General features: G+C 39.1%; 1 protein-coding gene across 5 annotated transcripts in view; it reads right to left on the bottom strand.

Annotated features, from left to right (window-relative positions):
- Positions 1 to 12,541, bottom strand: part of ckap5 (cytoskeleton associated protein 5) — a 45,038-nt gene extending 32,497 nt beyond the window's left edge. For 4 of the 5 annotated variants that reach the window (XM_040026707.1, XM_040026709.1, XM_040026710.1 and 1 more), the window contains exons 1-7: positions 12,407 to 12,541; positions 5,796 to 5,892; positions 3,027 to 3,220; positions 1,172 to 1,378; positions 754 to 925; positions 494 to 626; positions 284 to 384 (exon numbers count right to left, since the gene is read on the bottom strand). In XM_040026707.1, coding sequence (XP_039882641.1) covers positions 284 to 384; positions 494 to 626; positions 754 to 925; positions 1,172 to 1,378; positions 3,027 to 3,220; positions 5,796 to 5,852 — 864 coding nt within the window. In that variant the 5' untranslated portion in view covers positions 5,853 to 5,892; positions 12,407 to 12,541. The remainder of the gene's footprint in view (positions 1 to 283; positions 385 to 493; positions 627 to 753; positions 926 to 1,171; positions 1,379 to 3,026; positions 3,221 to 5,795; positions 5,893 to 12,406) is intronic. The other variant, XM_040026708.1, reaches the window with a different exon arrangement.
- Between the last annotated feature and the right edge of the window lie 99 nt (positions 12,542 to 12,640).

The raw sequence follows: 12,640 nt of genomic DNA, 5'->3' as shown, positions 1-12,640 counted from the left end.
CTTCCAGAGGTCCAACTACTCTTTTCCAGCTTGGATCAGTTGAAAGCAAAAGGTAGGGTCAAATTTTGGCATTATCAACATGAATGACTGATCCAGTCATTGTACAATTCAGGTTGCTGGTGTTATAGCTGTATTGATGTGGGGGATACAGTCTTTGGGCTCTGTAGGACCAAAAGAAGATCATTTAAATGCTACAGCCTACCTGAGTATTATTGCTGACCATGTCCATTACCTTATTTTGATGTTTGGGAAGGTTTTTGAACTGAAAGCTGCATAAACTTACAATTTTCTCATAGAAGTCTTTGGGCATCTTTGATAGAATTTCCACAGGCTCCAGCAGCTCATAAGGATCCACTGCCACCACCAATTCCTCCCCATCATCTCCTGATTGATTGGGGGGGGGAAGAAAAAGTCAATACCACACTATGACTGACTTATCTCCTCTTTATCTAACGACACGTCAAAGAAGCAATTCTCTACTCTATAAACCTACCATCTGACTGTTCTCCTCCTTGAGCCTGTTGCTCCTGAAACTTTGCTTTCAGGTCCTGCTGGGAGCGCAGGAAGCGCGTCTGTTTGGGAGGAGATGAAGGTAGCTTCACCCATTCTTCCTCTAGTTCTTTGAGCTGCAGAGAGACAAAAAAAAAAAAAAAAAAAAAAAAAAAAAAGGACAGGTTTATTCAGTTCATCATTACTTGAAATGAACAAAAATGAATGAAACGTGTGCAAAATGTGTGTAATAATGGGCCCCACCTGTACAGAATTAATGTTCTGAAGTGAAGGTCTCAAAGCATCTCTGATCCACTTGTAGATCTCTACTGCAAGCAGCTTGGCTTCATCTCTCACAGCTTTCTCTCTAGACTCAAACTGTTTGGGTAAAACCTTCACTACTGGCTTCAATGTTACTATTTTAGACCCAAATTCACTGTGAAAAGACAATTACATGACATTTGATTATTGTCATTTACAGAACTGACACTTACATAGACTGACTTGCAGCAATTTGATTCCACTGGTCAGAAATGAGCAATTTGATCAAACTTAGTCAATGCTTTTTGTTTATTTGGTCTTGTGTGGCAGCTAGAGCTTGATCCTGACAGGCAACATTAACATGACATACTACATTTGCTGTGACTATACATTAAAGGATTCTCAGTATAGTTACACTAACCTGAGAGCCTTTCTTAAAGTCTCGATGCATGCCACCACTATCTTGGGGTTCTTGTTGTCGAGTCCTTTGAGCAGCTCGTCCTGAACCACTTCAGCCTTCTCTATCTCAATGTACATAAAACAGATGTCCATACCCAGCTCTTTGGCCCGTGCTTTTGGCTGGTTGAACACTTTGGTCACCACACCAGACACTACCTCACCTGTCGTCCTATAGAGTGACAAAGACAAAAAACAAACAAACAAAAAATGATATAGGCATATACATAGATAGATATACAAGTTCATGATAGCATGCTAGCAGAATTAAAAATACAGAAGTTAAACTGTGTCCACACTTAACACAACCAGCTTAAAAGGGGAAAAATAAATAAATTCACAAGTGAATTTGCTGCTTTACTGCTACCTTCGTTATTCTTTAATAATTTGACTCAAACTTTTGAATACCAAAAAAGGATCTTCGCAGCTGCCAGTGCTACCCCTCAGCTTCCACGTAGGTTACGTTTTTGTGTTACATTTGTGTTTGTTTTTAAAAACACATTTTTTCACCAGGTGCTCAAAATTATAACGACATAGCAGGAACATAAAAATATGTCCCCCGAACACACCATAAGGAAAAGAGTAGTACTGCAGCTATTGATTATTTTAATCAATTAATCTATTGATTATCCAATCAATTAATTCAGTAATCCAATAAAAATAAATATGTGTCATATTAATGAGCAATAATAACTATTCAAAAGAGAAAAAAAAAATCTAAATAATTGCTCATTGTTTTCTATTTTATAAATTGCAATGTTTTTTAATTTCATCCTTCAGCAAGTGTGTGTGTGTGTGTGTGTGTGTGTGTGTGTGTGTGTGTGTGTGTGTGTGTGTGTGTTGAACTTTGTAATTTTTGTAACTGTGTCACACTTGCTGCTGCCTCTCCTGGCCAGGTCTCCCTTAAAAAAGGTTTTTTTAATCTCAATAGGATCTTCCTGGTTAAATAAAATAAAAATAATTAAACATGCATGCTGTACATGTTCAATGAAATTATTAAAAGCCTCATTTTATCCTGACATTCATGCCTATGATGAATGTATATAAACATCTGACTACAAATGTACTTACACCTTTTCATCATCAGAAATTTTCACAAAATCATGTGGTACAATTTCTAGGGCTATATCACTCACTACAGATAGGACTGCAGTTAGCGATGTGAGGGATTAGCCAAACAAACAATGACACTTTACTAATCAACACCAGCAATACAGTTTCTTAAAAACAACTATTAATTGTCATTAGCGCACCACAATACAGACTGTTGCCCTCAAATCATATTAATGCCTTAAATCAATGCTGTAAAAATCTGACCCTCAAATAATGTGTTTAATTGCTTACAGCAAAAACTAAATACCCAGCAGATTTCTGTATTGAATTTCAGCATTAATGTACTCTGTTCTGTGGTCATAAACACCGTTTTTCTGGCAAAACAAAAGTAAAAACCTTGTACTGTTTCTGCAGTTCAAGATAAATGCAGGCTAATGGCAACAAATTAAGTCTGCATTCTGATGAACAATTATATTTTCATCAGATTAACAGAAACTCTACAGACTAGGTCCAAAGCTGGTGTTAGCAAGGGAAAAACTAATAACCATTAAACACCACCAATTTAACTGGCACCGTCTTTGAGTCCAGTTTACCTTTATACATTAATTGAATCACAAGGCAAACCACTGTTGTTGCAGTGCAACTCAACACGCAACAGACTATGTAAAACCAAGAAAGCCTGTTCTTTGTTTAGAGGCACAGTAGCGGGTTTTTCCAGACTTTTAAAAGAAATTGCAGAAGAAACTCTTGTTGTTACTGTTACTTACTTTCCAGCAAAGTGGGCATTCTCAATGAAGGCAAGGGCTGCCTCCAGACCTTTGAGCTGAGCCACTGCATTCGAGTCTGTGACAAACTTCTTAATCAGTCCCAGGTACTTCCCCCATTCTGGACTCTTTTCATCTTCTATCTTCTGGAACAATTTCAGTGCTTCTTCATAACCATTCAGGCGGGCTTTCCAAATCTGAATCAAACACACTGAGAATTAGTGTTGTCACCATATTTTACTTCCAACTTTCATACATTGTTTGGACAATAATGCTAAATGATGCAAAAGGGTAAAAGATACTCAAGACAACTTATATTGACAAAACATTTGTTTTGCAATCCCAAGATCAAATAGTCTTAAAACATCACACATTGATCTCACATGTTGCTTTTGGTTTATAAAAAAAAAAAAAAAAAAAAAAAAAAAAAAAAGCCAAATTAGATAAATCATGCATCACCAGTCAGCCTAAAACTAAAAATACAACATGAATCCTTGAAGTCTGACATGTATTATCAATTTAAATGATAAAACATTCTAAATGATAGTAATTCTAAGAGGCAGACAGGATTCTCCGGAATCCCAAAAAGTTGATTCGTATGCAGCGTTCTCAGTGGGAGAAACATTTGTCACTCATTCAACTGACTTCTTCAGTCTCATGCATCACAAGACTTCATGTAACTCAGCATGAATTCCATTATGCTGGGAGATGAAGGAATGGTGATGCCAATGCTTAGCTTGAGGCTTCATAAGAGGGCTTCACTAAGCAGTGTGTGATGCAAAGTGGCTCCATCCATATTTGCTACTACTGCTTGGTTTTTGTCAATTCACTCTTGTAAAAGGGGGGGGGGGGGGCAAGAAAGTACAGCTTGTGTTGATGTAGTGATATGGTATAAAACCATGATTAAAAACCATTCAAATATTCCTATTCAGTCATGCTTTCAGAAACAACAAACTAAATGGACATACAGTGTTTCAAGTTTCTGCGCAGGTGAACTGCCTTAAGAAAAATCTCAGACATCAGTTAGAAAGTGTATATCCTTGTATGCTCCATATGCCTATTAAATCTACTGTAGGCACAGTGATTGCTGGCTTTTCAGTCAAACTTATTTGTGAGCTAAAAGAGAATAACAAAGGAAAAGGGTGCAGTTTCGTTTTAGCTTTAGAAAGTTGGATTGCTCACATTCTCTGTACAGTCTACAACACCACAATGGCATTCCTGCCCATGTTAAACACAAAAGCACTAATCACATTGAGTTCAGGGTGTGGTTCATTTAAAAGCCTTTTGTTTGGTATAGAAAAAAAAACCCAAACAAAATAAAAAAGAAAAATTGTGGCTCTCATGCTCAGGAGGGGGGGGACTTCTATATAAAACATATTCCAGCTGATTATGCTAACCATGTCCAGTGGTTCGTTTGCCTGAGTAGCTGTATCATCTTCCAGTGGCTACAACCAGAATAAAACGGAGGCTTAATCTCAGCATAGTCCAGATTTCAGATCTAACAAGGTGAACCATTTTAATTATAGGATCATTTTTTCCCCACATCAGTCAATACTTATTTATTGCATTTCAAGTCGTTCAAGTCCAATGAATAACTTGAAATAGTACAAAGTGGTGAACTGCCAGAGGTTAAAAAAAAGGTAAGGTTACCCAAAACTGAAAAATAATGTACATTTCAGAAATGTGTTAAAGAACACAAACTAGAAAACGAAATTCTTTGGTTCTTTCCAAAGAAATAAAAGCCCCTTTAACATTAGTAGCTACTCTGATCGAACCACCACACATCGCCACAACTCGACAGGTTTTCCAGTACAAAATAATACTGCCTTGAGTACGTGACTGTCGACATAGCAACGTGTCGGAACGTCCTGCGACATAATTAATATGCAACACGAATGCTACAACAAAGGTGGACTTCGAGGCAAGAATATAGCTGCTGCTTGGTCTGTGACTTTTCGTCAGACTCAAGGACCATATTATTGTTTGAGGGGGTTTTTTGTAGTCATTTCCCCGTTGCTGGGTTACCAAAGTGAGCGTTTTGATTTTCATGAACAAGATGTTCTCATGACTCATCGTGTGACGCTACTGACCAGCCAATCGGTGGCATCCAGTCTGACGACGTCAGATTTTAGTACCCGCTTGGATCACTTGGAACCCCGGGCAAGCAGGTACTAAAATAAGTACCTTGTACCAGGTACAATAACCTAATGAGAAAACTGTTGAACCATACGGAGTCCATTCAAGTAGGTACTATTGTAAAACAGGCTATAGTAGCTATTAATACACAAAAAACCCACTTAAAAACAAACAAACAAGGAAACCCCCCCCACACACACACACACTTCTAAAGTACTGGGGCGTACAGCTGCAGTACCCCAAACAGCTCCTCTAAGCTGCGTGTGTCAACCCAACCTGAATTAGAAACAACATTGCAGATGTAGAAGCAGAGCAACTGCGGACAGAAGTTTCAGCAGAGTGGAGGTAGTTCATAAGAGATTACAGGATTACTCCAACCTCAGCAACAGGACCACTCTCAGCACTGAGCAAATGTGTTTCATCTTGAGTGACAAAACGTTTCTCCCGCTGAAAACGCCAATTCCAGATGAACAGTAAACTTTTTATAATTTCCTTACATGGATCAAGACAAATTGTGAAATAACTTTTATTAAAAATCAAATATCAAGTAAAAGAGCTGTGTAGAAACATTTACAAATATTTTTGAAGGAAAAAATAAATACATTCACAGAGGACAAGCATAAATGAGAGGCTCACCTTGTGTTCACATTTCTGGTCAATGGGGAGCTTCATCCACTCGCTCTCGTCCCCCATGGTGGCTGCCTGGGGACTCAGCTTCCCCAAAGGTACACTGCTGAGGTGTGGGACACACATATCATTTACACGGCATGTCCAAGAAAAAAAAAATTAAAGTCCTTGTTATTCAGATATCCTAATTAATCTGGGAAGCCTCTAACTTTGTAAGCTAACCAGCAGTTATGATAAGTGGGACTTTTACACCATCAACATCAAACCAACACCACAGTGCACCAGTTATAATAATACGTATAAGAGTTTCTTGTGCACACTGGAAGCCTAAAGCGGTTTACTTGCGCCATCATCTGAAGACTCTTGGCTGGCTCTTTGAATTTCTTGATAATACTTCACACTCCAGTTGTTCACACTTGGAAATGCTGTGATAACCTTGTAGATACATGTTCTGCTTTGTGAGCATGAACTCTTTTTCTCAAATCTAAACTAATTTCTTTTAGAATTTTCTCAAGTGAGAGCTCAAATTCTTGCTGAAGTTTTTATACAATGTATACATTGGAAGAAACCCCTGATTTTTAACTCAAATTTACAAGCTTAGAGCATTATGAAGGTAAAGCACATCACTGACCAGTTGATTGTGGCAATGCTTAATTTAAAAAAAAAAAAAAAAGTCAGCTATGTGGTGGGGGGGGGGGGGGGGGGGGTCAAACCCAGAAGAAAGCTAGAAGTTTATAAATTCAATATATCTGGACCAGAGTAAACAAACTATAAGTGTGCAAACACCCTTAGTCTAGAATTACTCTCTTCTAACTGACATCCAACCTGTAGGGTATAAGAACAATATTCAACGTCACACCTTCGACTTCCAGCTTCAAAGTCGTGACCCTACCTGACAATCCAGATCCACAACAGTATTCTCACACACTTCTGTTAAGATTATACCTACTCTTATCTCTCATCACATAAGAATATATCACATCAAGAATAGTTTGAATCCACCTCCAATGCATCTGGCCTTGCTTGTATTCAACCTGGTCTCACACACACTCTCACACACACACACACACACACACACACACACACACACACACACACACCTTCCCTCTCTCCATTACATCAGCCAGATCTCTCCCTATACCAGTAATCCTGGTATAAATTTTTTATGTGACAAAAATATCATAGCAAGCTATACTCTACCAATGCCATCTGTTTACATTCCTTTGCACATACACAAAACAAGCCTGGGCATGTCTGACAAGTCAGTCAGCCTCAAATTACAATTTAATACCTTTATTAAAAAATAAATATATTTTTAAAAAAAAACGAGGTGGGGTGGGGCAGGGCCTATTTTAGCAACCTCTAAAAAGCAAAAAGTAAACAAATGACTCAACCAAACATCTTAGATGAAGTCCATATGACAGAAAAAGCAAACAGTGGTTCAGAAACAATGTGGTACATAGTGGGAAAGTGAGGCTTTAAGCAACTGGTTAAAAATTTATTATGACCATCTGCTAATGTATCTAGAGTGGATAATGTTCTACAGTTCGATCGCCTCATCTTCCCACTGTACAGTCAACAGAAATAGATGTAGCAGGATTCTGAGAAAGAAAAACAAAAAGGAAAGGAGGAGGAGTAAGTACAGCGTAGTGTTCTATGCTAATGGCAGCTAATGGTAACTGTCATTTGATAGCAACTAAAGTTGGGAAAAAGACTTACAGTACATTTGCCCATTGATAATTAATTTAGCAATTGAGGTCACGCCCAAACAGACACCATTATCATGGTCCAGATCAGTTGAGGCACTTGGTTTTGGGTTAAGTGAATGTACATAATGTAGCTATTTCTTTGGCTAGATGAAGCACCAAACTCCACTGGGAAACGCCCAGAGATTCAATTTAATTTCAATGCAATTTTATTTATATAGTACCAAATGATGGAAAATGTATGCTATGCCATCTAATGCTAAGGGGAAGCATGCATAATTTAAGTTTAATTAGTCCTAACACAGAATCTTGTGGAACTCCTTCAATAACCTAAGTGTGTGAAGAGGACTCACCATTTACATGAACAAATTGGAGTCTATTAGGTAGATGTGATTCAAACCACTACAGTGCAGTATCTTTAATACCTATAGCATGCTCTAATTACTGTAATAAAATAACAGTCAACCGTATGAAATGCTGCACTGAGGTCTAGCAGGACAAGCACAGAGATGAGCCCACTGTCAGATGCAAAAAGAAAATAATTTGGAACCTTCACTAATATGGTTTCTGTAGTGTGATGAGCTCTGAAACCTGACTGAAACTCTTCAAATAAACCATTCCTCTGCAAGTGATCAGTTAGCAGTTTTGCAACAACACTTTCAAGAATTTTTTTAGATAAAAAAGGTTGGAAATTAGCTTTCTCTGAAAGGTAGATGGGCTCTCTCTAGATTATAATGTTGATAATGCATGATGCATGCACAGTTAAGCTGCATGATCCATTATTGAAGAATACGATAAATGGTTCAAAATGCTTTTATTAGTTATTGACATTTTCCATTAAAGGATTCTCAAAGTTAACAGCAGGGACGTTGTAAGTTAAGAAATTCATGACGTCATTGCTAGCTAAGGTTAAAAGAATGATGGCTCAACAGAGCTCTGACTTTTTGTTAACTTGGCTTAGCTACCATGGCATCACTCATTGGTTTCTTAAGGCCTTAGCCCTGGACTACCAAGCAGGATTTGGGCTTATCCAGGTAAATACTAGGGTTTGAAAGACACAGACACACACAGACACACACAGACACACACAGACACACACAGACACACACAGACACACACAGACACACTTTGTGTGGCGATATGTCAATACAGGGACACCAGATATGAATATTTTGAATAAATTAAAATACTCTGGGAGCACTATAAACTGGAGGGCGCATCTCACCTTTGTGCCAACAGTTGCAAACTGACTTGGACTGATCACTGATCACACTTGAACCAATGTAAAATTTTTGAAAAGCTGAGTTTGGAAAGCCAAGACAGCCAGACAGTGGAAGTGGACAGTATATCTTTTGTTTTAACATTGTTATATCCAGGGGCAGCACAAAAGTGATCCCATTAAATAGATTTTTAGTTTTAGTCCCCTTGCTTTCCACTCTGTTATCCAACTAATGACAGAACTAATAACTAACTAATGCAAGCCTACACCAAACAACCAACCTGGTGACGTAATGTTCTACACTGAGAGAAGATGGCGCTAAAATGTTTTTAAAACTTTAAGCACTTATTTCTTAAATCCAGCTTCACAGACAGTGTTAGATTTGTCCGTTTTTGAGAGCAGGGCTCTATGATGCAAGTTAGGCTTAATATGTGTAGCATTTCATGTCCCCTTTCAAGCTCAGGTCCTCTACCCAAATCCTGGAATCTTGAGGGTCCCGCGTAGCATCATTGCTGTTCCTAGGACTGCGCTCCTCTGGACAGAGATCTTGGGTGTTGTTTCTGGGATCTGCTGGAGACACTTGTCCAGCTTGGGGTCACTGCGCTGATTACCAATGGGAGCACTGCTGCCTTCACATCTTCTCAAGCTCTTCTCTCAGCCTGTGGTACTTTTTTCAAGCTTCTCATGATCCTTTGTTGCTTTCACTTAGTATAGCAACATCAATTACAGTTGCCTTCCTTGGTTTATCCACAAATATTATGTCCGGTTGGTTAGCCAACATCAGTTTGTCTGTATTTGGAAGTCCCACAGAACCTTAGCTCGGTCATTCTCGACAACCCTAAAGAGCATGTCCCAGTTTAACATCACGACTTCCAGGTCATACTCGACACAGTCGTTTCCGCAACACTGCTTTTCTCCCGAGGTCCCCAGAACTGTTGAAAGGAATGGCTTATTCAAAGGCTCTGGAGGTCTCTACATACACACATAAAGTTCTGTCAAAAAGTTCACTGAACTCTGATATGCACTGAATGTTTTTGTTCATCAAGTGGTTGAACTTAACGTGGCTGTTGGCTTCATTTGTATTGGTGATGCAAAGGCACGTCACAGCACAGATGCTGTGCAAGAACTCCTTGCTGGCAAGATTACGCTGTACTTTGCTTAATTCAGCAGGAAACCGTTATCGTGCGACACATGCAATAGAGATTAATGGATTTCAGAGCCTATGTGAAAAGGCCTTCAGGCTACTGAATTTGGGGTGAAACCCTCCATGCAGTGTAATGAGCTTCATTGTCTTGATGTCAGTGGCATCCATCTCCTCCTTTGACCAGCTTATTATCCCAGCAGGGTGTCTAATCACTGGCAGAGCGTAGGTGTTGATTGCCTAGATCTTGTTCTTCCCATTCAGCTGACTCCTTAGGACTTGCTTTACTCTCCGCAGGTATTTAGTGATTGTGGCTTTCCTAGCAGCCTCTTCACAATTCCTATTTGGCTGTGGGATTCAGAGGTCATTGTAGCTGCCCTCAATGTCTAATGCTGTAGCCATTTCCTTCTGGTAGTACAGTCGCTTCAGTTCTGACTGCTCCCTCTCTAAATTCATAGCCTTTGCCATGACACAAAAATCATATTCTGTACAGTATATAGCCAAAGTTTTAACAATGTGAGTATATGACTAAAAACTTTGCTAGCTTTGAGGCATCCACTGGTGACACTTGGGCACTCTCTGACAACATTTCCTCCTCTGATTCAAACCATCACAAATTCCACCACCAAAATATCACTGTTACATTTACAATGGAACTGAATGCAAAAATCCTAATTAATCATGTTCGTAGGATCTATTTAATAACTGTTCTCTGAAAAATGTGTCCTGTTAAAGGGAAATTCATATAAATACATATGCAACAAGGCCAACCAAATAAAATATCTACCGTTTCCACACTTTTCAGTCCAAACCACTTTGCACCACTTTCTTATATCCTGACGGTAGCCTTTTAATGCTGAAAGAGAGCTTTACTGTAGCACAATCTGGCTGATGAAAACCACAAACCACTTTAATGGAGTTGCAATATTCATGCTGACTTTAATATACCACACATTGGCATACAAGAAAAAACAAGGGCAATGGCACACTTGAGCATGTGACACGGTTACCTTCTAAATTCAATACAGGGATGTGTCAGGATCTGACAGTAAATAACGTTTTGTGTTATGCACATCGTACAAGTCAGGTGTAAGAGATTCTAGGTTTAAACAGTTGAAGCGCTTGATATAAAGCAGGTGTCCTCTGGATGAATCAATTAAGCTGTTGGATAAATCTATAAATCTGGCTTTAAAGCTCCTTTACCTTTAGTACCTACTCGGATCGACTCGACTCAGATCAACTGGTTTGCAATCAAGTACCATCGAATATCCGTGGTTGTCGTCATAGCCATGCTGCAGAGTGTCCAGTGATGTAATTAATATGCGACACGAACACTACAACAAAGATGGAGTTCAAGGCAAGAACATACCTGCTGCTCAGTCTGTAGCTTTTCATCGGACTCTGGGACCATGGCATTGTTTTTTGTAGCCATTTCCCTTGTTGTCGGGTTTCAAAGACTGCAGTTTTGATTTTCGTGAATGAGACGCTCTCATGACTCGGCCAATCAGTGGCATGCAGTCTGACATCACATTTTAGTACCTGCTCAAATCACTTGGAACTGCAGCCGAGCAGATACTATGACCTAATGGAAAACCCTAAAAACCGTGGCGAGTCGATCCAAGTTGGTACTAATGGAAAACGAGCTTAACGCTGTGAAAGGTAGAGATCCAAAACACAGAGAACAGGTCAGGGAGAGAGATGAGTTAGAGAAAGAATTGACAACTACCCAACAGGAAAGAATGGAAAAAGAAGACATCCACGAAGGAAACAGCTGTAAACAGCATGTAAAAACTGATGAAGTTCTTAAATTCAGTCTCACGTTTGATTGCTTTTCTCAGGTCAGAGTAATGTAAATTTGTGACTTTAGTGAAATAGCCTTAGAAACAAATTACAACTCAACACGTGTGATCAATAAGCTCTCCTACTCAAAAAAAAAAGCAGCACTACACCTCTAGCTCTCAGTATTACAGAATGCAAACTAAAATACAACCAAATGAGCACAGCTAACCTTTATCAACTAGACTCCCCCTTAAATACACCCAACCAGTCATTATCACTCTGGTTATCAACCGTGCCGTCAATTAACCATATCACCGATTGTTTACTTTCCCGGTTTGACTGGGAGTGGCCAGCAAAACATAACTAGCGGTCGTTAGTTGCTAACGTTAGTTACCGAGGGCCATTAACTAGCTAACTTAGCAACAACAGTGACAGTTGCTACGTTACCCCGTTAACCGCTCATTCAGGTCCAACCCGCATCAACACAGACGGCTATCGCTAATGACAAATAAACATTGTTAAACATATCGTGCAAAATTGTATTATGCATAAGTTATTTTCAAAGTCAAACCTCGCCGTTAATTTATTGTCGGTTGGTAATAGCTGTTAGCTGGTTAGAAAGAAGGCTACAAGCTAACCTTCCATCCCCGCCAACATAACCAGGCCTAACAGCGCAGTTCGCAGCTACACACATTACATCACAACTAGCTCCGATTCAAACCTGATTTGTAGTTGCTTAAAATAATAATAATATTTAAAATCTTCAACATAATACCTGTTTGCGTCTTTTAAAAAATACGATGCTGCTTCCCCAATTCGATGAGGATGATAAAGATCACTGAAGCGGGGTCCAGCCGAGTTTTATACAAGTGCTTCCCTGCCTCGAAGGAGATTCAACACTATTTCCGGTACAGAATAAAACAGACAGTTGCGCTGTTTCTTATCTAATTCAAATTATAAATATAATTTACAGAAATTGCGTATTCGTTAAAAGAAAAACTTCGAAAAA

The sequence above is a fragment of the Simochromis diagramma genome, unplaced genomic scaffold (assembly GCF_900408965.1).
Source record: "Simochromis diagramma unplaced genomic scaffold, fSimDia1.1 OVJJ01000293.1, whole genome shotgun sequence".
NCBI classification, from domain to species: domain Eukaryota; kingdom Metazoa; phylum Chordata; class Actinopteri; order Cichliformes; family Cichlidae; genus Simochromis; species Simochromis diagramma.
Note: the sequence above shows the minus strand (reverse complement) of the source record. Positions and strands in the feature narration are given on the sequence as shown.